A 25,301-nucleotide genomic window follows, 5' to 3' on the forward strand; every position below is an offset into this window, starting at 1 on the left:
TATTTAGCTAGCTTGCTGTTGCTAGCTAATTTGTCCTGGGATATAAACATTGAGTTGTTATTTTACCTGAAATGCACAAGGTCCGCTACTCCGACAATTGATCTACACATAAAACAGCCAACCGAATCGTTTCAAGTCATCTCTCCTCCCAGGCTTTTTCATATTTGAACCTATGGTGATTGGCATCTACAATTTCATAGTATAACCATGACAACCGGCCAAACATTTAGTCTTTCAATCACCCCACGTGGGTATAACCAATGATGGCACGTGGGTACCCGCTTCTATAAACCAATGAGATGGGAGAGGCAGGACTTGCAGCGCGATCTGCGTCAAATAGGAATTACTTCTATTTTAGCCCTTGGCATCGCAGATGCTTGTTGGCGCGCGTGAGTAGTGTGGGTGCAAAAATGTAATAACATGGATTCCTAATTGTATTTTGCGACACTCGCGCACGCAACGTGTCCAGTCTAGTCAGCATGTAACACTAATATTGTATTTTATACATTTGTTGGTAATGTTGGCAATAGAACAAGCTTTCATGATGCCCACCTGTCCCAGACTGGATTTATAATGCACCGTTTTTCGATTGCGAAAATAACAGTAATTGTGTGATGACGGGGATGCAGGGTTGTTGCCCAAACAAAACAACTGCATGTGTGCTTGCTCTATTTCAATGGCACAGCTAGGAGAGTTCAAAAAAGCACAATAGTTGAAGACTCAAGTCATAAAAGTGGATTGAAATTACTTAGGAATTGTGCACACTTGAGGTGTGTGTCCCACTTGGAGACACCAGTTAGTACTCTCACTCAAACCCTTATTATTTTCTTATGTTTCACCTACCCTACATTTTACAGGAATATTCTTATGTTACATTCAGTATCTAGAGTATTTTCTGATTTCGTTATCAACAAATGTGTCGAATGTGAACTGTTGTCCGCATTTTTGGTCCAATAATTTCCCCATAATCTCAAAACTGTTCCCTTTCAATTGCTACCATGGTTATGCATTTTCATGTAGCCCAATCCATATAGGCCCATTCCCACGAGTGTAAAGAGGTTAAGGGCTCTTCTATGTACAGTTACTGCAACAGCTTGCTGGCAGGTGCTCCTGATGTCCTGTGCTAAAATTAGCCGTATGTACACCAAAATAACCACATGGAAATTGTGTATTGCAGCCAGTCATCTTTCATTTATTTTAAGGAAACTATTAAACAAGAAAATACTTAATGTTAATACATTTAACTTTTTTTTTTTTACATTTATCTGCAAACCTTTTGCCTGCATTTGAATTGAAGACATGGAATCGAAGACGTGCAAGTGACAGGTTGCATACAGTAGCTTGACATTATGTACTGGAATTTTGTCATGTTTACAACTTTAGATTTGAAGATGGAACACTCATTGTTAACATACTTTGTAGTGCACACACTGCTGTGAATAGAACATGTTATATACTATAAGCACACAAATGACAGTTACATTCATTTTTAAACATGTACAGAATTTGAATCTTTACTTGTTCATATATTTCCAAAAACATTATTTCAATTGCTATTACCACTTGTATATTCTGATGGAAATCCTCACCATACAGAGGCTTCGAGTGTCATGGTGCATCTTATCTACATAATGCTCTGTCAGACCCAGTATACACTCAGGTTGTACAACTACTGTTGGGCTAGATTCTATCATTAGCGAAACCAACATCCGCATAGCGGTCATTTTGGTGGTGGTGTGGCGTTAGAGCTGTCAAACCCACAAGCGGCTCCTTGTGTTACCTTATCGCGGACGCTGACATGTTTTTACCCCAATTTCATGGTATCCAATTGGTAGTTAGTCTTGTCTCATCGCTGCAACTCCCGTATGGATTAGCGAGAGGCGAAGGTCGAGAGCCATGTGTCCTGCGAAACACAACCCAACCAAGCCGCACTGCTTCTTGACACAATGCCCACTTAACCCGGAAGCCAGCCGCACCAACGTGTCAGAGGAAACACCATACACCTGGCGACCGTGTCAGCGTGCCCAGCCAACCACAGGAGTCGCTAGTGTGCGATGGGACAAGGGCATCCCTGCTGGCTAAACCCTCCCCTAATCCGGACGACGCTGGGCCAATTGTGCACCGCCCCATGGGTCTCCCGGAATCGAACCCAGAATCTCTAGTGGCACAGCTAGCACTGTGATGCAGTGCCTTAGACCACTGCGCCGGTCGTGAGGTGATGGACACTGACATTTGATGCAATGAAACCACACCAAACTTTATATCATGTTACAAGTTCAAACACTTGAATGTGTGATGTTCTAGCTACACCTTGACTACACCTTGATGGGGCTATAAATCGCCCCATCAAAATGAACATGAAAACATGCATTAGCCCCTGTCAATATTTCTATAATTGATAGCCTACATTTTCTACCGCGGTAGGGATAATAAGAAAAGGAGTGGTTGGTGACACAAAAGCAGCCACTCACCGATTTGTCATCTTATACCGCAGTTATATACTATGCGGATGTTGGCCAATGAGGGTTTACGCTCGATCTGATTGAATTGAGGCCTTTAATTATTTTTGTGCAGACAAACTGTTGTATCAAAACAGTTGTACAACTTGAATGTGTTCCAGGCCTTGAGTTAGTTTGGTAAGCCTTAGTGGAGACCCTCTATGTAGTTACCAGGGAGCATCCCTTAGTGGAGACCCTCTATGTAGTTACCAGGGAGCATCCCAGACCTGCCAGTCCTTTGCACCGTGCCGTACACCCAACCCCCATCAATGGGCTGCACGCTGTGGATGATGTCACCGTCCCGAAACGACACCTCATCCGTGTCTTGGCTCACGTAATCGTAGAGGGCTCTGTACACACTCTGTGGCAAGATAGCACCAAGGTGAGACAACAGCTACATCCCAAATGGCACTTTAGTCCCTAATATTGCACTACTTTTGACCAAAGTAGTGCACTAAATAGGGAAAAGGGTGCCAATTGGGGACTCTGCCCAGTCGGGGTGCAAAAACACATCAACTGAAACAGTAGGCTGTTTGACCAGACTCACACTATTGGGGCCAACACAACCTGTACTGGGCTGGCTTGGAAATTTTATTTTCATATGAACCTTTCCAGCATGGTTCCAGCAACTATTGTTTATGCGTAACCATGCTTGCCCAGTACAGTTTGGTCTGGCTCATCAAGTGTGAAAGGATATTTTATTAGGATGCATGATGCTGATGTCTATTGTCAAGAGCAAACAATCTTTGTATCCCTGATGCCTGTCACAGACTTGATTGATTGCTAGATAAATGGCTACTATATTAATAGATAGATGAATTCACCTGCAGAGACCGTAAGGAGCGCATACTGGTCTGGTGCATGTAGCTGTGCCCCTGGACGTGTCCACTGGGGCAGTACGCGCCTGGCAGCACAGGAGCTGCAAAGACACACCGCAGACAGTCTGTTACAGTACAGACACTGTTGGTTCAGTTGTTGCCTAAACACGGGGCTGACTCCATTATCCAGCAGCATGCTAAGACAGACAGTCTGTTACAGTACAGACACTGTTGGTTCAGTTGTTGCCTAAACACGGGGCTGACTCCATTATCCAGCAGCATGCTAAGACTAACCCAATATGGATGGCTATCTAACTGTTGGCTGCTGCTGCGGCTACAAATATCAAGGAAACTTGAATATTTTGTTTGTTTGTTACTGTGATTCAACATGAACCCAAGTAAGACAACTTAAAAATGTGGTATGGTTGAAGGGCTCCCCTGTAAAAGAGACCTTGGACTCAATGGGATTCCACCCTGCATGAATAAAGATTAAATATAAAAGTTAGACTCAGGATTATGACATCATCATAAATAGCAGGCCAACTTCCTGCTTACAGAAAATAAAAAACCAGGAAAGACCAGGACTAGGACCAAACCTCAAGACCCAGACATCAAAAATAAAATGTCTATACAAGATTAAAACCCACCTACGATGACACCAGGCCTCCGGGCCATCTCCACTATGTACTGGTGCACACCCTTGTGCCCTGTATTTTCTGTTCGGACGTTTTGACGCAGCTGGCCACGCACAAGGTAAGGTGCATGAACACCATGTGTGACTCCCTGTGGGCCCATCACCTCAAAGTCCTTATGGTATTTCACCTGCAAGAAACACAGACAAGTTTACATGCTATCAGTGTATTCTGAGGATATATTAAATTAACCAGGTTAATCTTATTTTTTTAAATGGTAAAAAACACCCCAGCCTACTACATCGCCTCCAGAAGGCATTCATACCCCTGGACCTTTTCCACATTTTGTTGTGTTTCTGGTGATTTCTTTTGTCACTGGCCTACACACAATACCCCATAATGTCAAAGTGGAATTGTTTTGACATTTTCACAAATTAATAAAAAATTAAAAGCTGAAATGTCTTGAGTCAATACAAGAAGTATTCAAACCCTTTTATGAAAAGCGTAAATAAATTCAGGGTGAAAAATTTGCTTAACAAGTCACAAGTTGCATGGGACTCGCTCTGTGTGCAATAATAGTTTTTACCATGATTTTTTTAATGACTACCTAATCTCTGTACCCCTAATCTCTGTAAGGTCCCTCAGTTGAGCAGTGCATTTCAAACAGATTCAACCAAAGGCCAGGGAAGGTTTCCAATGCCTTGTAAAGGGAAACTATTGGGAGATGGGAAAAAAAAAAAAAAAGGAGACCGAATATCCCTTTGAGCATGTTGAGGTTATTAAGTGCACTTTGGATGGTGTATCAATACACCAAATCACTACAAATATACGTGTGTTCTTCCTAACTCAGTTGCAGGAGAGCAAGGAAACAGTTAGAGTTTAATGGCTGTGTGATCGGAGAAAATGGAGGATGAATGAAAAACATTGTAGTTACTCCACAATACTAACCTAAATGACAGAGTGAAAAGAAGGAAGCCCGTACAGAATAAAACATATTCCAAAACATGCATTCTGTTTTAATAAGGCACTAATGTAAAACTGTAAAAAATATGTGGCAAAGAAATTAACTTCACGTCCTGAATACAAAGCGTTGTGTTTGGGGCAAATCCAACACATCACTGAGTACCACTTTTTATATTTTCAAGCGTGGTGGTGGCTGAATCATGTTATGGGTATGCTCGTCATCAGCATAATAAAAAGAAACAGAATAGAGCTAGGCAAAGGCAAAATCCTAGAGTAAAACCTGGTTCAGTCAGCTTTCCAACAGACACTGGGAGACAAATTCACCTTTCAGCAGGACAATATATTTGTTATTTATTTAACTAGGCAAATCAGTTTAGAACAAATTCTTATTTACAACGGTCTAACCCGGACGACGCTAGGCCAATTGTGCACCGCCCTATGGGACTCCCAATCACAGCCGGTTGTGATACAGCCTGGAATTGAACCAGGGTCTGTAGTGATGTCACTAGCATTGAGATGCAGTGCCTTAGACCGCTGTGCCACTCAGAAGCCCAATAACCTAAAACACAAGGCCAAATATACACTGGAGTTGCTTACCAAGACAACATTGAATGTTACAATTTTGGCTTGAAAATCTACAGTATGGCAAGACTTGGAAATGGCTGTCTAGCAATGACCAACAACCATCTTGACAGATCTTGAATAATTTTAAGAATAATGTGCAAATTTCCAGGCGTGCAAAGCTCTGACTTACCCAGAAAGACTCAAAGCTGTAATCATTGCCAAAGGTGATTCTAATGTATTGACTGACTGAGGTGTGAGTTCTTACGTAAATGAGATATCTGTATTTATTTATTTTTTGCAAAAATGCCTAAATACATGTTTTCACTTAGTCATTATGGGGTATTGTGTGTAGATGGGAGGGAAAAATGTAAATCCTTTTTAAATCTGGCTGTAACACAACAAATATGTCAAGGGGTATGAATACTTTCTGAAGGCACCGTACATATAGCTCCCAACTAATTTCCTCCCTCCGGTGGATGGGCAAAGAGACACTTGAACCTACATTACTGATCTGATCCTGGGCTCGTCGTAGTCTCTGCAGCTCAGGAGTGTCCAGCACAAATTTGAAGCCTCGTCCTTTGCTCTCCTCAAAGTCTTTCTTGTACTTCACCTGCAGATTGGGGAGAGCTTGAGCGGTTAGCTGTAAAATGTATGCAACCAAGCAGTATACAGTTACTATACTCTTGGATGGAAATTCAATTATAAGGTATTCTATCAAACAATGACAGTGCAACACCCCTTGTCTCTAACTCCAGTATCCCAGTCCATAGGCACACTTGGTAACAAGTATTTTCCAAAATCTTTGGGTTAACGCACTTCAGTAGATTGTAACAAGCCTAGGCAAAGGCCATTAATTATACTATTATTCAACCAAGCAGTCTCCAAAATCAATGCCGAGAGAGACTATGGCCGTAATTCAACCAGAACACGCTTTGTTGTCCTAAATCTAGAAAAGCACGAATACATGCTGTCCATTTGCTGTAATTTATGTACATTTCCGTAGTCCTTTACACTCGTATACAGGTTGACAATGGCAGATTTGGGCACTGATAAGCGCCTAAATTGCAACGCAGTGGCTGTCCTAAGTAACACCCTATAAATGACCTCAGAGCTCAAGCTCTGCCCTTCACAGCGCTGTATGGGTTTTGACTGACAGCTGTAAACAACAATAATGATCCTGTGATTGGCGGGGATGCAGGGTTGTTTTTCAAACTAAACAACTAGGCTAAAAGTTTGTTCCTGTAGTTCCTCAATGGCACAGCTAGGAGAGCTCCAAGAAGCACCTTATAAACTCAGCAAAAAAAGAAACGTCCCCTTTTCAGGACCCTGTCTTTCAAAGATAATTCGTAAAAATCCAAATAACTTAACAGATCTTCATTGTAAAGGGTTTAAACACTGTTTCCCATGCTTGTTCAATGAACCATAAACAATTAATGAACATGCACCTGTGGAATGGTTAAGACACTAACAGCTTACAGACAGTAGGCAATTAGGGTCACAGTTATGAAAACTTAAGACACTAAAGAGGCCTTTATACTGACTCTGAAAAACACCAAAAGAAAGATGCCCAGGGTCCCTGCTCATCTGTGTGAACGTGCTTTAGGCATGCTGCAAGGAGGCATGAGGACTGCAGATGTGGCCAGGGCAATAAATTGCAATGTCCGTAATGTGAGATGCCTAAGACAGCTCTACAGGGAGACAGGACGGACCAGTGATCGGAGGGCAATGAGAGGACGTTTCTTTTTTAAATGAGTTTAGTACGAAGACTCTTGTGCATTGAAATGGCTTAGGAACTGTGCACATTTTGGAGAGGTGTGTGGCCACTTTGAGATACCAGTTAGTCCTCTCACCCAAACCCTTGTCATTTTGTCTTATGCTGCACCCATATTCTTATCATGTTACAGAATGTAAACAGAGTTTTCAGATTTTGTTGTCAAAAAGTACAGTAAATGTCAAATGCACATCAAATCAACATTGCAATTTTTGGATTCAGTCTTGTCAGGTGAACTGTTGTGTCCTCAATCTCCAAAGTGTTCCCTTTCAATTGCTAGCATGCGTACGCATTTCATACTTTCAATTGCTAGCATGCGTACGCATTTCATATTTCTTCTGTAAACAAACATTTTAATTCAGCCCTAGGCCAATTCCCACAAGGGTAAAGGGTTGAATGGGAATTATATCAAAGTACATCTCCAGAGAAAGTGCTCCATCAGAGCATGCCCCCCAGTACATGGAAACAAATGTCAAAACGGAAATGGGCATTTTTGGACTTTTAAATGAATTATATACTGAACAAAAATATAAAACGCAACATGTAGTGTTGGTCCCATGTTCCATGAGCTGAAATAAAACATCCCAGAAATGTTCCATATCCACAGAAAGCTTATTTCTCAAAAAATGTTATGCACAAATTTGTTTACATCCATGTTAATGAGTGTTACTCCTTTGCCAAGATAATCTATCCACTTGGCAAGTGTGGCATAGCACGAAGCTGATTAAATAGAATGATCATTATACAGATGCACCTTGTGCTGGAGACAATAAAAGCCTACTCTAAAATGTGCAGTTTTGTCACACAACATATTGCCACGTCTGAAGGTTTGAAGGAGCATGCAATTGGCATGCTGAATGCAGGAATGTCCACCACCACTGCTGCCAGTGAATTTAATGTTAAACTCTCTACCATAAGCAGCCTCCAAAGTCGTTTTAGAAAATTTGGCCTCACAAGCGCAGACCACCCGTGTAACCACGCCAGCCCCGGACCTCCACATCCAGCTTCTTCGCCTGTGGAATGTCTGAGACCAGCCACCCGGACAGCTGATTACATTTCTGTCTGTAATAAAACCCCTTTGGGGGAAAAAAAAACTAATTGATTGGCTGGCTCCCAAGTGGGTGGGCCTATGCCCTTCCAGGCCCAACCATGGCTGCGGCCCTGCCCAGCAATGTGAAATCCATAGATTAGGGCCTAATGAATGTATTTCAATTGACTGATTTCCTTTATATGAACTGTAACTCAGTAAAATCGTTGACATTTTTGCATTTATATTTTTGTTCAGTATACAGTGCATTCGGGAAGTATTCAGACCCCTTGACTTTTTCCACATGACAGCCGTACTCAAATTGATTAAATCATTTTTTCCCTCATCAATCTACACACAATACCCCAATAATGACAAAGTAAAAACTTGTTTTTAAACAAATTTATAAAACTGAAACATCACATATACATACGTATTCAAACCCTTTACTCAGTACTTTGTTGAAGCACCTTTGGCAGTGATTATGTTGACGCAGCAAGCTTGGCACACCGGTATTTGGGGAGTTTCTCCCATTCTTCTCTACAGATCCTCTCAAACTCTGTCAGCCAGTAAAATATAGTAAAATCACAAAATTATTTTAGACCCAAGCCACCCCCTGTACCAGGACTTTGAACCACTCCCCTCTGGGTGCAGGTATAGGGCACCCCCGGCAGGAAAAACCGGACTAGACAATTTGTGTCAGGTGTGATATCCCTCCTTAACAGCTCAGGCTAATGTTCCTATCGACCCAATAATAACAGCAGGCTCTTTCTATTGGTATGTAACTGTTATGAAATGTTGTATTGTCAATTTGTTTTCTGCGGTATTTAAACAGCACTTTAAATGTGTATATGATACTGCAACTAAATTTCCCCATCGGGACAATAAAGTAGGTAAGTAAGTATGGTCGGATGGAGAGCGTCATGGCACAGCTATTTTCAGGTCTCTCCAGAGACGTTTGATTGGGTTCAAGTCCAGGCTCTGGCTGGGCCACTTAAGGACATTCGGAGACTTGTCCCGAAGCCACTTCTGCGTTGTCTTGGCTGTGTGCTTAGGGTCATTGTCCTGTTGAAAGGGGAACCTTTTCCCTAGTCTGAGGTGCTGAGCAGGTTTTCATCAAGGATCTCTCTGTAATTTGCTCCGTTCATCTTTCCCCCGATCCTGACTAGTCTCCCATTCCGTGCTGCTGAAAAACATCCCCACAGCATGATGTGCCATCACCTTGCTTCACCTTCGGGATGGTGCCAGGTTTCCTCCAGACGTGACGCTTGGCATTCAGGCCAAATAGTTCAATTTTGGTTTCATCAGACCAGAGAATCTAGTTTCTCATGGTCTGAATTTTACCCCTTTTTCTCCCCAATTTTCGTGGTATCCAATTATTGTAGTAGCTACTATCTTGTCTCATCGCTACAACTCCCGTACGGGCTCGGGAGAGACGAAGGTTGAATGTCATGCGTCCTCCGATACACAACCCAACCAGCCGTACTGCTTCTTAACACAGCGCGCATCCAACCCGGAAGCCAGCCGCACCAATGTGTCGGAGGCTACACCGTGCACCCGGCAACCTTGGTTAGCGCACACTGCGCCCGGCCCGCTACAGGAGTCGCTGGTGCGCGATGAGACAAGGACATCCCTACCGACCAAGCCCTCCCTAACCCGGACGACGCTAGGCCAATTGTGCGTCGCCCCACGGACCTCCCGGTCGCGGCCGGTTACGACAGAGCCTGGGCGCGAACCCAGGACTCTGCTGGCACAGCTGGCGCTGCAGTACAGCGCCCTTAACCACTGCGCCACCCGGGAGGCCTGGGAGTCTTTAGGTGCCTTTTGGTAAACTGTCATGTGTCTTTTACTGAAGAGTGGTTTCCGTCTGGCCACTCTACCATAAAGTCCTGATTGGTGGAGCGCTGCAGAGATGGTTGTCCTTCTGTAAGGTTCTCCCATGTCCACAGCGGAACTCTGGAGCTCTGGCAGAGTGACCATCGGGTTCTTGGTCACCTCCCCTGACCAAGACCCTTCTCCCCCGATTACTCAATTTGGCCAGGCGGACAGCTCTAGGAGAGTCTTGGTGGTTCAACATTTCTTCCATTTAATGGAGGTCACAGTGTTCTTGGACACCTTCAATGCTCTGACCTCTACGACCTCATGGCCTGGTTTTTGCTCTGACCTCTACAACCTCATGGCCTGGTTTTTGCTCTGACATGTACTGTCAACTGTGGGACCTTACATAGACAGGTATGTTCCTTTCCAAATTATATCCAGTCAATTGAATTTACCACAGGTGGACTCCAACTTGTAGAAACATCTTGAGCATGATCAATGGAAACAGGATGCACCTGAACTCAATTTCCAGTCTTATAGCAAGGGTCTGAATACTTATGTAAATACAGTATTATGTTGTTTTTTTTCTTCTAAAAACCTGGTTTTCACATTGTCATTATGGGGTTTTATGTGTAGTTTTAATCCATTTTAGAATAAGGCTGTAACATAACAAAATGTGGAAAAATACAAGGGGTCTGAATACTTTCCCAATGCACTGTATATACCAATTTATTCTGGAAGAATATAACTTAAAAATGCCTCATGAGCTTAGTTGAATTATCATACCCCATCAAAACCCCCAAATATAAGCTTGTTTTAAGCCATTCTTTGAAAAAAATGTATTTTTAAACAAATACTGTATAGCCTCGACACATTGTTAAAACTATAATGTTGATGTCATGGATGGTCAGTCTGAGCATCCATAGCTCTGTCTATACATTTGAGAGTGGTTACATTGCTCCAGGCTTATCTCTCAGCTGTTTACCAAAAGAGTGGCAGATTGCACCTTTAACCTGAGGGTATTTAAAGGGCATTGTCCCCTAGACAGATTCAATAGATACACAAGTCAACCTTATTGATTAAATGCTGTTAATCAGAATCCAGCACCCGATGCTCTAAATATGCTTCTTGACATTGTTACATAAAGCGCTGTCTCCATAGAAGGGACGGGAAACCTTCCATGTAAATATCTAGAGGTCAGCTTTTGTCAAGCATAGTGGAAGTGTGTCTTGAGTAGGGAATAGTGCCAGGAACCCTCAAGAGTGAGATGGCAGCACAAAGTGCATGGGCAGGTGGAGAAGCCAGGGGGATCCTTCAGCAGCCAGCAGAGTTGAGCGCTAGCTCATTCCCCCTCATCCTGGGCTGTTTTCAAATCGAAAGCAAACGGAACAGGACCTACCTGCATTTTTCCAATAATAAATGCTTGTTTACCTTTTGTTGCAACCCATTAAGCTACAGTGTGCACCAATGAATACACCCCCATAACGTCACACCTTGTTACATGTGCAGGCAAATTAAACTGCGTAGTTTCACTCCCCTCCATTCAATCCACTCCACGACTATATTGAATTAATATATTGATTGAAAAACAACTTTATGGTCATAATTGTTTTTGATAGTCATATTTTTTGGCAGATTTGAAATGTAAAAGGGAATAATGATGGTTCAAAAGGCAAAGGTGTGTATCCTGCATACCTGACTCTGAAGCTCACTTTGCTGTCTCAGTCGAAGGTTCTCAGGAGTATCTGCAACAATGGTGAATGACTGCTTTGGATAGTGCCTGCAAGGATGTTATAAATATGTTATATGTTTACTATATCTTTAAATCTTATCCGAGTTGCCACAACTGTATTTACTTCAAAATTAGTGATTCGATTGTATTTTATTCTATAAGGACAGTGGGAATGAGTGAATCCGTGCACTGTTTTCGGCTCCCACGCAAGTGATTTTTAGCCTAACAAAGCGAGAGGAAGAACATGTTGGTTGAAACATAGTTTGCCATTTATCATTAAAAAGCTCTAAAGTTTCACTTGTGGGAGCAACAAACCGTTTGCAGACAACACTAGTTCCTTAATCTGGGTCTGGAAAACCGACTTTAGGGTAAACCAATTACACCTGTAATATTTACCAACAACATTATTCAAATGACCTGAATAGAACACACCTATTCAAACTACAATACAGCACAAAAGTACGTAGAGGGTTTCTCACAGACAGCAGTTGGTGAAAATTCAGTAGGGAAATACCATGGAGGCTAAGGGAACAACACGACTCACGAATTACAGTAGGGCTTCTTTTCATAGCCTTTGTAGTTCTTCATGTTGAGAGTCATCCTGCAGACCTCACAGTGGAAACATCCTTTGTGCCAATACTGCATAAGAGTGTCAATACAAAGGCAAAACCATCAGATATCTCAAAAGAATAAGACACCCATTAGTACATTCATCAGAGGTAGTCCTAAAATGACAATCAACAACACAGACAGTTCAGTAGGTCTCACCTTATCCAGGCAGTTGACTTTCTCTGTGGCATAAACAATTTTCCCACAGCGCGCACAATGAGGATTCATATTCACCAAATTAGTCTGACTTCAAAACTCAAAAGATAATAATGAGTACTAACACAGTAAACACAGGCTGTGTAGCAGTGTGGGTGTTGACTCTTGGAGGATTATCAAAGCACTGCCTCGGTAGGGAGGGAGGTGGACATAATAACATTTCCCCCCTGCCTAGACTACCTCTGAATCACACTTGAAACCTGCCCAATTTCATGATGTACAATGATTCAGGTCGGACTACATGCCTATACATTTAAAAAAAGAAAAGAAAAAAAAGAAAGATAAATAGTATACTGTAAAAATGTAAATACCCCAATAATAAAAATGGCCTATTCTGTACTTTCGCCTCCTTCATTAGGTACTTACTCAACCCCATATTCATATTTGCCTTCGAAAAATTTCTACATTTTCATATCTTACTTTTCGTTCAAACATAGTACATTGACGCATTACACTAAAATGGGTCTCAAAGACATGTCATCCATGTAAATAAATAAAACAGTTTATTTCCTCATCTCAAAGAAGTTATATTCAGTACATGTGTGATTTCAAATGACAGCGCAAAGCAGAAGTCAAAACATATTGAAGTACAAAAAAAAGTATAGATGTTTTTGTTGGTGCTTTGAATCCTCACATAGCAGTTCAGAGGCTGGATGGCATGCTTTGGGTGGAGCTAAGGCACATGACAGACATGAGAGGATGGCCCTTCCCCCTGCTCCTCTCCCCGTCCTGTTCACAGATCTGAAGGAACTGGACAGGTAAAAGCAATATGGCCCAACAATATGCAATGTGGATTTTTTCACTATATTGCCTTCATCTATCCAGGCTTTTCAGATCACATTGAAGTGGATAGTAGCTAGGAAAAGGGACTAGGAGCCAGAAAGTGATTTCAAGATGGCCGTCCTTGGCGGAGTCAGCTCTTGGCCTGCTTCCTTTTCAGCACCAGTTCAGCCAAAAGTTTGTAACGTATCATACACTCCTCCTGAAAAATAAGTAGGGGAAAAGGTTATAGGTCCGTCACCATCCAAAATTATATCATGTTTACCATCTCAACTATTCATGACAATTTAAGTTTGGTTCTTTCCATGTTAATTCTACCTACCTACCGCTAACAAATTATCTCATCAAAATTAGTCATAACACCACAGACAATATAGATTATATAGATAGATAAACTGTACACACACGCAACAAAAACTGGGGTCGACCAAATGTTTTGACACACCCTGCAATATTGCATTGTGGGGGACCAGCTCTCACCTTGCTCTTCCCGGGCACCACCTTGGCAATCCTGTCCCAGCGTTCCGTGGTGCCTCGCGGGTACTGCTGCAGGGCCAGCTCCAGAAGCTTCTGCTGGTTCTGGGTCCAGACGTCGTCAGCCGCCGCGGCCTTCTCCTTGGAGGGTTGTGGGACCGAGGAGGTGGGCGGACTCTGCTCCTCCTCGCTGTCCTCGGTGGCAACTGTGGGGTCGAAGTCCCTCTGTCTGCGCCCCTTGGCTTTCTCCTCGCCCCCCAGCCCTCCACCCCCAGTCTTTCTGCCTCTCCTCCTGACACTGCCTGCTTGGATGCCCTCTCCTTCATCCCCTCCTCCACTGGGCTCCATCCACTCTGCTGTGGCTGATGCCAGAGGCTGGGGTTGCGGGTGTTCTCGCTGGGTCATGACGCTGTCGGGTACAGCTCCGGCCCCAGCTTTGGATCCCTTTCCTGAGAGTGCTGCGCTGCCCTGAGCCTTGAGCTCCGAGAGCTTCACCAGCCCTGCATCAGAGAGGTAGAAGTTAAAATGCTGCCCCTCTGGAGATAAAGTTGGTTACAGTATTTGGATAGTCCCATATACACCTGCTCTTTCCATGACAATCCGATCAGGTGAAAGCTTTAATCCTTATTGATGTCAGTTGTTAAATCCACTTAAATCAGTGTAGATGAAGGGGAGGTGGTAGGGTAAAGAAGGATTTTTAAGCCTGGAGACAATTGAGACATGGATTGTTTGTTCATTTAAACAGTGAATGGGCAAGACAAAATATTTAAGTGCCTTTGAACAGGGTATGGTAGTAGGTGCCAGGCGCACCGGATTGTGTCAAGAATTGCAACGCTGCTGGGTTTTTCATGCTCAACTGATTCCTGTGAGTATCAAGAATGGTCCATCACCCAAAGGCCATCCAGTCAACATGGCAAAACTGTAGAAAGCATTAGAGTCAACATCGGCCAGCATCCCTGTGGAACGCCCTGACGAATTAAGGCTGTTCAGAGGGCAAAAGGGGGGTGCAACTTAATATTAGGAAGTTGTTCTTAATGTTTTATACATGTGTAGATGATCATACTAACAACAAACTATCTGTTGATAAGCAACTGCTTGGAATGATTAGGTTTAGAATTAAGGTTAGGATAATGCAAAGCGTCACATCTGGAGGAAACCTGGCACCATCTCTACGGTGAAGCATGGTTGTGACAGCATTGTGCTGTGGGGATGCGTTTCAGCGGCATGGACCTGGAGACTAGTCAGGATCGAGGGAATGGACAGAGCAAATTACAGAGAGATCCTTGATGAAAATCTGCTCCAGAGCACTCAGGACCTGAGACTAGGGCAAAGGTTCAACTTCCAACAGGTCAACGACCCTAAGCACACAGCCAAGACAACGCAGGAGTGACTTTCACTTTCACTCCAACAGATTCATGTGAGCAAATGGTATTTGGATAGTCCCATATACACCTGCTCTTTCCATGACAATCCGATTAGGTGATTAATTTTATGCATATTGAGAAGAATGTCCTTGAGTGACCCAGGCAGGGCCCGGACTTCAATCCAATTGAACATCTCTAGAGGAACCTGAAAATGTTATTCAATTCAAAAGGGGGATTCGATTTGAAAATAGCTGTGCAGCGACGCTCCCCATCCAACCTCACAGAGCTTGAGAGGATCTGCAGAGAAGAATGGGAGAAACTCCCCAAATACAGGTGTGCCAAGCTTATAGCGTCATACTAAAGGCTGTAATCGCTGCCAAAAGGTGCTTCAACAAAGTACTGAGTAAAAGGTCTGAATACTTATGTAAATGTGATATTTCAGTTTAGAAAAATCTAAAAACCTGTTTTTGCTTTGTCATTATGGGGTATTTATTGTGTGTAGCTTGAGGAAAAAAATAATATTTAATCCATTTTAGAATATGGCTGTAACGTTAACAAAAATTTGGAAAAAGTCTAGGGGTATGAACACTTTCTGAATGCACCGTTTATACTGTGAAAAATCAAGTAATAATAAGCTTATTTACCTGATGTGTTGGCTTGACCGTCTTTAACTTGTTTGACTTTTGCAGTAACCTGCAAAGGATCACAATAGAGTATCAATGAAATATGCTAAATATGATGAGCGCAAGCTAGTAGTCTCCTAAATTTCCAAACACAAATGTTAATTTTGCCATATATTTGCCTAGGACTGACAAAACAGTCACATCCATCTGAGTTCAGAGTTTTCCATGCACCACCCATTCCCAATGTAGACTGACATCTGTCACCGATCTTCCTAGTTCGTGTGCGATCTTCTCCCAGCGACCAGGTGTACCCCCAGGGAACTTGGCCATACTCCTTGTCAGAAGAGTGATGTCCTCTTCTGACCACTCAGGTGCCTGAGGAAACAACAAACAAGACTAGATCATATAAATTCCAAATAAGACCATTGTGGCAAATTTCAGATTTTTCAGCAATCCCTGTTGGAGGAAAACCCATTTTTGTTGAACATTCTGCAACAATGACCATCTAAAATCTATTCCATTTGACATGTTGCCTCATGCAATTTGCCTTACTTGATCATAGAACTATAATCTATTTGACATATCAAACTATGGTAACTTCCCAGTTACACCTACAAATGGCAAATAAAACTTGAACTTTATAATCCATTTTGCCTGATTTAAAAGTGCAGAGCTTCAGTAATGCCGTGGAACAAATCCTTTCGCAGCAGGAAAATATTGCGGACCCACCTTTTTCTTCTGAGACTTCTTATCCTCTAGCCAGTCATCCATCTGGTCTTCGATCTCCTCGATGGACGTTCCCTGGTCGTATACTGGTGAGTATGCACTGTCTGCGACCTTGAGCGAAGGCTCATAAACGGGGAACTCAAACTTCGGCTTCTTCACTTTGGGTCGTTTCTCTTCTGTGGGATGACAAGTGAGGAATGGGATAAGACGAGCACATCTACAAAACATGGCTAGGAAATGGAAATGCAACTGATGTATTGTAGTTCCTGAATGATTACAGGAAAATTATTTCGCTATAGGAAATAATTACATTTTCATTTCTATTTCTAACCTTTATTTTATCAGGCAGGTTAATAAATGTAAAAAACAACATTTTTTTCAATAAAGACCAGGCAAAAGTGAACAATTGAAGTCACAATTCAGCAGAAATGGTCTACTGGACGCAATAAAATACTACAAGTCCTTACTTATTGTTGTAGCTTCCTGTTCTTCCAGTGCCATGGCTTCCGCTTCCTCTTTCTCTCTGATTTTCATCTCCTTATAATCTTCGTAATACTGTTTGGCATCCTGTAATACAGACAAAATGGATGACAATTGTCACTGGGGATATGGATAAGATCTTATGAAATTGCATCATTTATTTTACATTAATAAAGTTATAGAAACTGTGCAAGGGAATACTTTCACTAGGCACTGTATATTTCAGGTCAAAATCAACATCCAGCTGGAGATTCCCATCTCCCTCACAAGCTTTAAGAACCAGCTGTCAGAGCAGCTCACAGATCACTGCACCTGTTCATAGCCCATCTATCTACCTCATTCCCATACTGTATTTATTTATTTTGCACCACAGTATCTCTACTTGCACATTCATCTTCTGCCGATCTACCATTCCAGTGTTTAATTGCCATATTGTAATTACTTCGCCACCGTGGCCTATTATTTGCCTTAACTCCCTTATATGCACTCACTGTATATAGACTTTTTTTCCTACTGTATTATTGACTATGTTTTGTTCATTCCATGTGTAACTGTGTTGTTGTATGTGTCGAACTGCTATGCTTTATCTTGGCCAGGTCGCAGTTGCAAATGAGAACTTGTTCAACTAGCTTACCTGGTTAAATAAAGGTGAAATAAAAAAAATCCAAAGGTTAAGTAGTTTGGGTGAATGAGTTGGAGGATTACCTGGATGACATGGGGCAGGGACTTGACAGAGAGATACAGCCAGATGCTCAGCTTGAGTGGCAGGATATCCTGCCAATGAGGTTTGTCATGTGACCTGACAGGAAATGGACATATTAGGAACTGTGACCATGTTTATTATTACATACAAACACATGAACAGGTTAAATGACCAACATTCCAATGTGTTTTCCATGATATTTTCACATGTAAATAGCACTGGATTTCTACAATATTCAGTTCCGCCGTTTCAAAAGTCAGGCCTTCATTGGAGCAGCAAATTATCAATTTTCTATTTACTTGTGAAATTAGAAATGTGTAGTGACAAAAGCTCAACTCACTTCTCAATTTTATCCTGTCCAACAAACCGTGATTCTTCAGCACTCTTGCTACTCATCTTTTTTTTCTTCTCCTTTTTCTTCTTGCTCAGAAGTTCATCCTAGTAAGAGAAGCACCATATGGGATAAAGAGGTCAGGTTATTAGTAGCCTACTTTCCTCACTCAAACACTCAGTTTTGTTTGCAGTGTACTTGATTGAAGGAAACCATTTTACTGCAAATAACTTACATTTATTCTATGGCAGATAAAGATAATTATGGAATAATTCAATAAGTTGCATTTTGGACTATTTAAATGAGCATTGTGAATAGGACAAATTAGTTAATGCAGTGGCCAAAGCTAAGAAACCCTGTCCTAAATTGCACCTGTACATTTCTACTTTCCTACACAGAAAAGGGCTTTTATTCCCAGCAATAACTGCCCCATGGGGGAAAAAGAAGTTAATTGACTTGAATGAAAGCTGTGGAATGGATAACAACCACCTTTAATAACAGCTATTCAGTAAAGAACTAAGAGAAGGGTCAAGGGTCATGCACGGTCCCCTCACCAGCTGCTTCTCCAGGTAGATGGACCAGATCACTGCGTAGTGGCACACAGTGAGGATGAGGAAGAGCAGGAAGCCCAGCTCCCCATTGCTCATCTTCCTCACCCGCCTGTAGTAAAATACTGGCTGCCTCCAGTCCGGTAGCCCGTTGACCAGGACGTCATTATACCTGTGGTTGGGAGGACCCAAAGCAATAGGTGGTTTGAGGATTTCCCTGATAGTACATTTTAGGGGTGGTGGACACTACCGTGCCGACCCAAACCATACATAGGAAATACATACAAAGTGGACTATGGGGAATAACATGGTGAGAATATAGTATACATAATAAAAACAGAATACTAATGTTCTCAACAAAATTGTGTATGATAATATGAATTTGACAGACTCCTCCCACTTTCAGAAGAAATAAGTGCAAGGTCAACGGCAGGGACAACCCAAAGCAGGAAGAAGTTGTAAAACATACCTCTCTCTCCTCTCTTCATCTTTCAGTACTTCATAGATGGCCACCAACTATGGGAGAAAATATGATCAGTAAGACAATAGACAAATTACAATCAACTAATCAATTAGTTTAAGATTGCAGTGTATGAAAAGGACTAATCCTCACCAACTAATTTTACTGCCATGAAACACTGCATATAAGTGTTTCACTTAAATACCTTTTCTAATGGCAGAATCTCTCTGTAAGCTGTCCATAGCTTACTTGCAAGATGTAGATCAAACAAGTTAAAGTTGGGCTTAAACTCTAACGGATGAAACCGCACTCCATGGTTTAGGGTGTTTCTGATGACTACACCAGTGGAGTGGAGCACAGGCTTTGTGGAAACTAGCTCCGACTACATTGATTCTCCCGAGGTCAATACTTCAAAAGATTAAAATTATGAAACGCCAACCTTGTAGCCATGTTCTTCCTCTGTAGTTACGTGCCTTTGTTTGCTGTAATCCATACTTCAATAAACGTTAATCAAATACAACCACCAAGTGTCACTGTTGAGATTTAACTGGCACATGGCGCAGAGTTGCCATTTTAGAGCAACAGCAATGAGTAAACAGTCAGTGGTAGTATTTGATTACATTTATTGAAGTATGGATTTCAACAAACAAAGGCATGCAACTACAGAGGACAAACATAGGTACACAATAGGAGTTTCATAATTTCAATTTTTTGAAGTATTGACCTAAATTCCACAAAGCCTCGTCTCTGCTTCACTCCATTGGGGAGTCTTCAGAAACTTCCTTCACCATGGAGTGGATTTCAGTCCGCCCCAAAAAAACATGGGGGAGTAGGGAGTGTTAAGATGGTGAGTGAGTGGGCTGACCTGTCTGAATTGGGTTTCAGCATTCTCATCTTTGTTCTTGTCGGGATGCAAAGTGAGCGACAGCCTGCGATAGGCCTTTCTGATGTCCACTGACGAGGCATCCTGGAGTCAGGAGAGATGAACAGTAAAACTACACGTTCATGACACCTTTCAGAGGGTATTGTGTGGTGAGATATCACACAATCACCGGTTTATGGCAATAAATCAGTATGTATGCTCTCATTCTGCCTCCAATGTAGTGACTGACAACCCACACGGCACCAGGGTCTAAGCTTCCCAATCCTATCCAGTGGACAGTAACCACCCCCGGGGCTAACACTTCCCACAAGGACATGGCATTCTGATGGGTCTGACTGGAGCATTGAAGGATGTCCATATGGATGGCCAACCCTCTGCCTTGAGATGCTGGGCATGCAGACTGTTGTTCCAGCCCTGCTACAACACACCTCTTTCAGCTAATCAAGGTGCTGATGCGCAGCTGAAACAGAGTAGTTGAATCGGATATGTTAGAGTAGGGCTGGACCAAAAACATGCTCCCGTGCTGCACACTTTGGCTGGTGAAGCAACAGAGACCCTGCAAGTGTTCCTTGTAAGATGAAGAACTAACGATATTTACCCATTTTTAAATCAGTACCTCACTTGAGTGGAGGGAGGAATGGACAACTGAAAATGTGAAAAGAAACAAGCAACCTGACACGTCATGGTTTGCTCCTCTCCCGGTCGGTACACGTAACTAGTAAACGTTAGCTAGTTCGCAAAAAAAAAAAAAACTACAGCAGGCCCCGATATCGAAATAGATCCCTGAATGTGGCACAATGGCAAGCTACCTACTTAGCCCTTCAGGTTAGACACACATTTACTAGCTAGCCAACGTTTATAGGTTACAAAAGAACTAACTTAACGATGACTTAACGTTACCTGTTCAACAGACAGGAATTCGTAAAAGTTTTGTTGAATTTCCTCCACCAGGTCGAACAGCTCAAGGTCTGAATCCCAGGCATGAGAGGGACTTGGGTTTGCAATAAAAATACTGACGGCAAGAATAAACGAGAGGCCCAATGAAGCTGGGGTCATTATGAGGCTTTGACAATGTTGGCGGTAATATTGCACCGCGAAATATATATAAATAAATTGTTCTGTGATACAGCTAACGTGTCTAGCTACTACCCTTACAACTGGCTGCTGCATATGCTAACAATTTGCTTCATTTCCCACAATCCTCTGTTCTTTACCTTTTCCGGTTTCCTTCTTCTATGGTATTATGGCGATCCGCAAACGTTCGTTAGAGGTCCACGCCGCTGTCTACTGCATGGGCTGTGTGCGCCTACGTTTCTGGGGTGTGAATTTTTCTTCACTAACCACGTTTCCATCCAAACTTATCATGCAGATGAATTACCTGACGCATGAAAAAAGTCACGACCGGGTTGATGGAAACATGAAATGACGTTACAACTTTATAAATGCCGACAGACAATTTGTTCTTTCAATATTGTGGGATTTTTTTGTGTCGGTAAATTTAATTGTGCGAGAAATTATTATGCAGCCCACTCACTCACCATGTTATGAGCAAATATTGATGTAATAACCATCATATCGAAGTAAACTTTGGAGTCACGCAAGTGGAGCAGGGTCTAACATGCTGACCAGACCGGACATGTCGCGTGCGTGAGCATAGCAAAATAAATGTAGAAATCCATGTTATTTAATTATTGCACCCACACTGCTGGTGCGCGTCAACTAGCGTCTGCGATGCCAAGGGCTAAAATAGAAGTCATTCCGATCGCGCTGAAAGTCCTGCCTCTCCCATCTCCTCATTGGTTATACCCACGTGGGTGATTGAAATACGAACTGTTTTGTCTGTCTTCATGGTAATACTATGAAAGTTTAGATGCCAATCACCATATAAGTTCAAAGATGAAAAAGTCTGGAAGGAGGAGAGATGACTAGAAACGATTCGGTTGGCCGTTTTATGTGTGGATTAATTTGTCGGAGTAGAGGAGCTTGTGCATTTCAGGTAAAATAACAACTCAATGTTTATATCCCAGGACAAATTAGCTAGCAACAGCAAGCTAGCTAAATAGGACAAATTAGCTAGCAAGTGCAAGCTAACTAGCTAAATTGCCATACATGTTTAATGCTTTTCGACTTGTCCCCAAATTAATGTCATTGGTTCAGAGTTTGTTTTGATATTTTAACCTGCGTGTCGTGATCATGTTTGGTGTGGGGGGACAAAATAAATGTATGCACTATAGCGCACGATGGCGCACGCGCGCAGCCGGCCGGTTTGGGTTCCGGCTAAGGCACTGCATCACAGTGCTAGAGGCATCACTACAGACCCTGGTTTGATCCCGGGCTGTACCACAACCGGCCGTGATCGGGAGTCCCATAGGGTGGTGCACAATTGGCCCAGCGTCGGGTTAGGCCGGTGTAGGCATCATTGTAAATCTGAATTTGTTCTTAACTGACTTGCCTAGTTAAATAGAATATGTTGTGTGGTCCTCCCACTATGACTAGGGAAAGCATGCAGTTTATTAGGCTACAGATTAAATGTAATTATTACATTTTTCTTGGGGGGGGAGGGTTCTCAGATGGTTGAGGGGCAGCTCTTGGGGAACTGTTGGGGGGGGGGGGGTCTTAGAGGGCTGGTGGCCTGGCGGTTGGGGGCTGGTGGCTGATGGGTCGCTGGTTCGATTACCAGTTTTTGACCTTGTGGGAGATCTGTCAACGTGCCCTTGAGCGTTGCGATGACCCTGGTTGCTTTTGAGTGTCGCTCTGGATGGGAATCTGTTAGATGACTAATGTAATGTAAATGTTGAGCGGCTTCACTGCAAGTAGATTGTATGTTTTATATATTCAATAAAATAAAAAGCAATAAAAGAAGGACGTGGAAAGTGAAAGAAATTGCCCTATACCAACTAATTGGTATAGGGCAATTGGGGACCCCAATTGCGGAACGTTTTGTTTTTTGCCTTACCACTACACAGCTGATTCAAAGAATAAACTCATCATCATGCTTTGATGATTTGAATTAGCGATGTAGTGCTAGGAAAAAAAACTAAACGTGCACCCCTTGGGGTCCCCAGGACCGAGTTTGGGAAACACTGCACTACACCCATTAAAACCTCACCACTAGTCCACTACTTGGCCCTATCTGATCCTACACCAAGCCGGAAGCCAGGGAGGGCGGGACATTATCATTCAACACAACTTGTAACTCTTCTGCAGTAAAATATCGTACACCCAAGTACTTCTCTGTAGCTGCCACCACAACATCTATTTTCTGTGATTCATGTTCCACTTCTGAACGAACCCTTACTGAAGCACATGTTATTCCTATCATTCTCTATTGGCCTTGGCCTACTCACAAGGGAGCCTCTTAGGATCCCTTGCCCTGGACCCATCTTCCAGTACTCTGTCTTCACTGCCTCAGACAACACCATCTGTACTACTCTGACCCTGGCAACCTCAAACTGCCTTTCTCTCACCGGACACTTCTGATCTCCAACACCATGGGTACCCCTTAAGGTTAACACACACAGCTTTTTCCACAGATACTAAACATACTCTCATGTCCTCCTGCACACTTCTCTCATCTAAGGAATCTCCCTCCTACACACTGCTGCAACATGACCATCAGCTTGGCACCTAAAACACCATAATGGATCCGGACAAAAGTTCTCATGGGATAACTGACACATCCTAACGGGACTTTGTCGGGTAAAGTCTGCATTAAAACTCAACAGGACACACAATGTCTTTTCTGTTTCAACATGTTCCCAGTTGTCACTCATTTCAATGGCGCCCTGCTCTGGAGAGCAAAGAAAATCACAATTCTTGTCCCGAGGCATGTGGTGTGGAGCATCCTCTATTTCTGAATGGCTGAAACACAAAAAAATCATCACTAGTCCACTTCGAGTTACTTTCACTGATTCAACAGACCTCAACCTCTTCTCCACCCAGCCGTACACCACATATAGATCAGCCAGAAGGCAAGGATCCATTCTCTCCAAAAATGTCACTCCCATTGGGTCAGAATCATCTTTGTCTTCATCGGGTGCCATCGTCCTTGCGTCCATCCACCTTCCATAGGCGTCCATTCTGGAAACCCCCTCATCGTCCACTCTACACGTTCCAATTCTGTTGCCTGTCAATGTGCGTCGACTTAGTTCGCACACCCATCCTGTGTTTGCACTTTTGATTCCACAACTTTGTTTTGACAGAGTTACTGCTTAATCGACAAGCGCCTCCTCCCGTTTCCATACACATCACACCGGTTTTTAGAGGTTTGTTGCCTTCAAAATAAAAGCGCCAAATACAGCTTGTCCCCGATTTGAACATAGCTACATTTTCTTGATTAGGTGTTTATTTTTTTACATTAATAGGCTATTTTCTCCTGAACCATATGGTCTATCCAATAGAAACTCATGGACAACATTTGACACAGATATAAATAATCTGACAAATAACTAAGTAAGTATAAATTCCCAAAGTTTCCATATGTTTCCAAAAGTGGGTGTTAAATACCAGTTTCTGAAAATCCTTGCAACTTTGCTAAATGACAGGGAATTTTGCAACCCTAGAGAAAAGCATATGGCACTTCAACAATCACATTTTTGGAATTTGAACTTCTGTGATTCTGATCTTCATGGCTTTTGGAAAACAGAGGGACATTTACTGGCAAGTTTAATGGAATCATTTTATTTGTATCTCCTCAAGATATCCACTTTGGAGTAAACCATGAGTAGGATGTTAAGAACGGACCATGTTGAAACATTTGGGCACGTCATTATTGCTACAAAGAAACACAAATGAATAAATGAAGTACCCCAATAGTAATATCATCTTTGGATTTTAGATTCTATGTCCTAAGCCCCACCAAACAAAAGGCCTGTAGAGCGTGATGGTTTACGATAGTCATCTTCTGGGACTAACGCATTTTACTCAAAAGGAATTTTTATGTGTAGGCCTACTTCTTACTATTGTGAACATTCCTTACGGTGACTGGGAAATGTGTGCAATTTTAGGACCTGTGCAGTGTTATAGCATTTTATACATACTGGGTACGTGTATGATTCCACCCCTGTGTGAACCCTCATATGTGAGGTTAGGTTTTCCTTCCAGCTGAAGCATTTCTCACATTCTTTGCACTGGTACGATTTCTCCCCTGTGTGAATCATCATATGCGTATTCAGGTGTCCCTTATGAATGAAGCATTTCCCAAATTCTTTTCATTGATATCGTTTCTCCCCTGTGTGAGTCTTATGTATTTTCAAATTAGAATATGTCTAAATTGCTATAT

At 42.5% G+C, this 25,301-nt stretch overlaps 2 protein-coding genes across 3 annotated transcripts; both read right to left on the reverse strand.

The window, feature by feature from the left end:
- Window positions 1–1,170: 1,170 nt before the first annotated feature.
- On the reverse strand, window positions 1,171–13,029 carry nebl (nebulette). Of its 2 annotated transcripts, XM_029642050.2 has the most exons (7): window positions 12,592–13,029; window positions 12,368–12,462; window positions 11,787–11,871; window positions 5,978–6,085; window positions 3,964–4,138; window positions 3,323–3,417; window positions 1,171–2,892 (listed from the first exon to the last, which is right to left on the reverse strand). In XM_029642050.2, exons 1-7 carry the CDS (start codon window positions 12,658–12,660, stop codon window positions 2,683–2,685), a joined length of 837 nt encoding a protein of 278 aa, XP_029497910.2. In that variant the 5' UTR covers window positions 12,661–13,029; the 3' UTR covers window positions 1,171–2,682. The 2 variants fall into 2 exon arrangements, with proteins under 2 accessions (XP_029497910.2, XP_029497909.2); XM_029642049.2 differs by lacking the exon at window positions 12,592–13,029 and having other exon boundaries at window positions 1,171–2,859; window positions 12,368–12,559.
- A 105-nt stretch (window positions 13,030–13,134) lies between these two features.
- LOC115114085 (dnaJ homolog subfamily C member 1-like) lies at window positions 13,135–21,219 on the reverse strand. The gene is made up of 12 exons (XM_029642048.2): window positions 20,921–21,219; window positions 20,003–20,104; window positions 19,147–19,193; window positions 18,684–18,849; window positions 18,139–18,236; window positions 17,801–17,894; window positions 17,083–17,182; window positions 16,619–16,791; window positions 16,145–16,264; window positions 15,911–15,959; window positions 13,909–14,402; window positions 13,135–13,630 (listed from the first exon to the last, which is right to left on the reverse strand). The coding sequence occupies exons 1-12, from the start codon at window positions 21,188–21,190 to the stop codon at window positions 13,562–13,564; spliced, it is 1,782 nt and encodes a 593-aa protein (XP_029497908.1). The 5' UTR covers window positions 21,191–21,219; the 3' UTR covers window positions 13,135–13,561.
- Between the last annotated feature and the right edge of the window lie 4,082 nt (window positions 21,220–25,301).

The sequence above is a fragment of the Oncorhynchus nerka genome, linkage group LG9b (genome assembly GCF_034236695.1).
Source record: "Oncorhynchus nerka isolate Pitt River linkage group LG9b, Oner_Uvic_2.0, whole genome shotgun sequence".
Lineage (NCBI taxonomy): Eukaryota > Metazoa > Chordata > Actinopteri > Salmoniformes > Salmonidae > Oncorhynchus > Oncorhynchus nerka.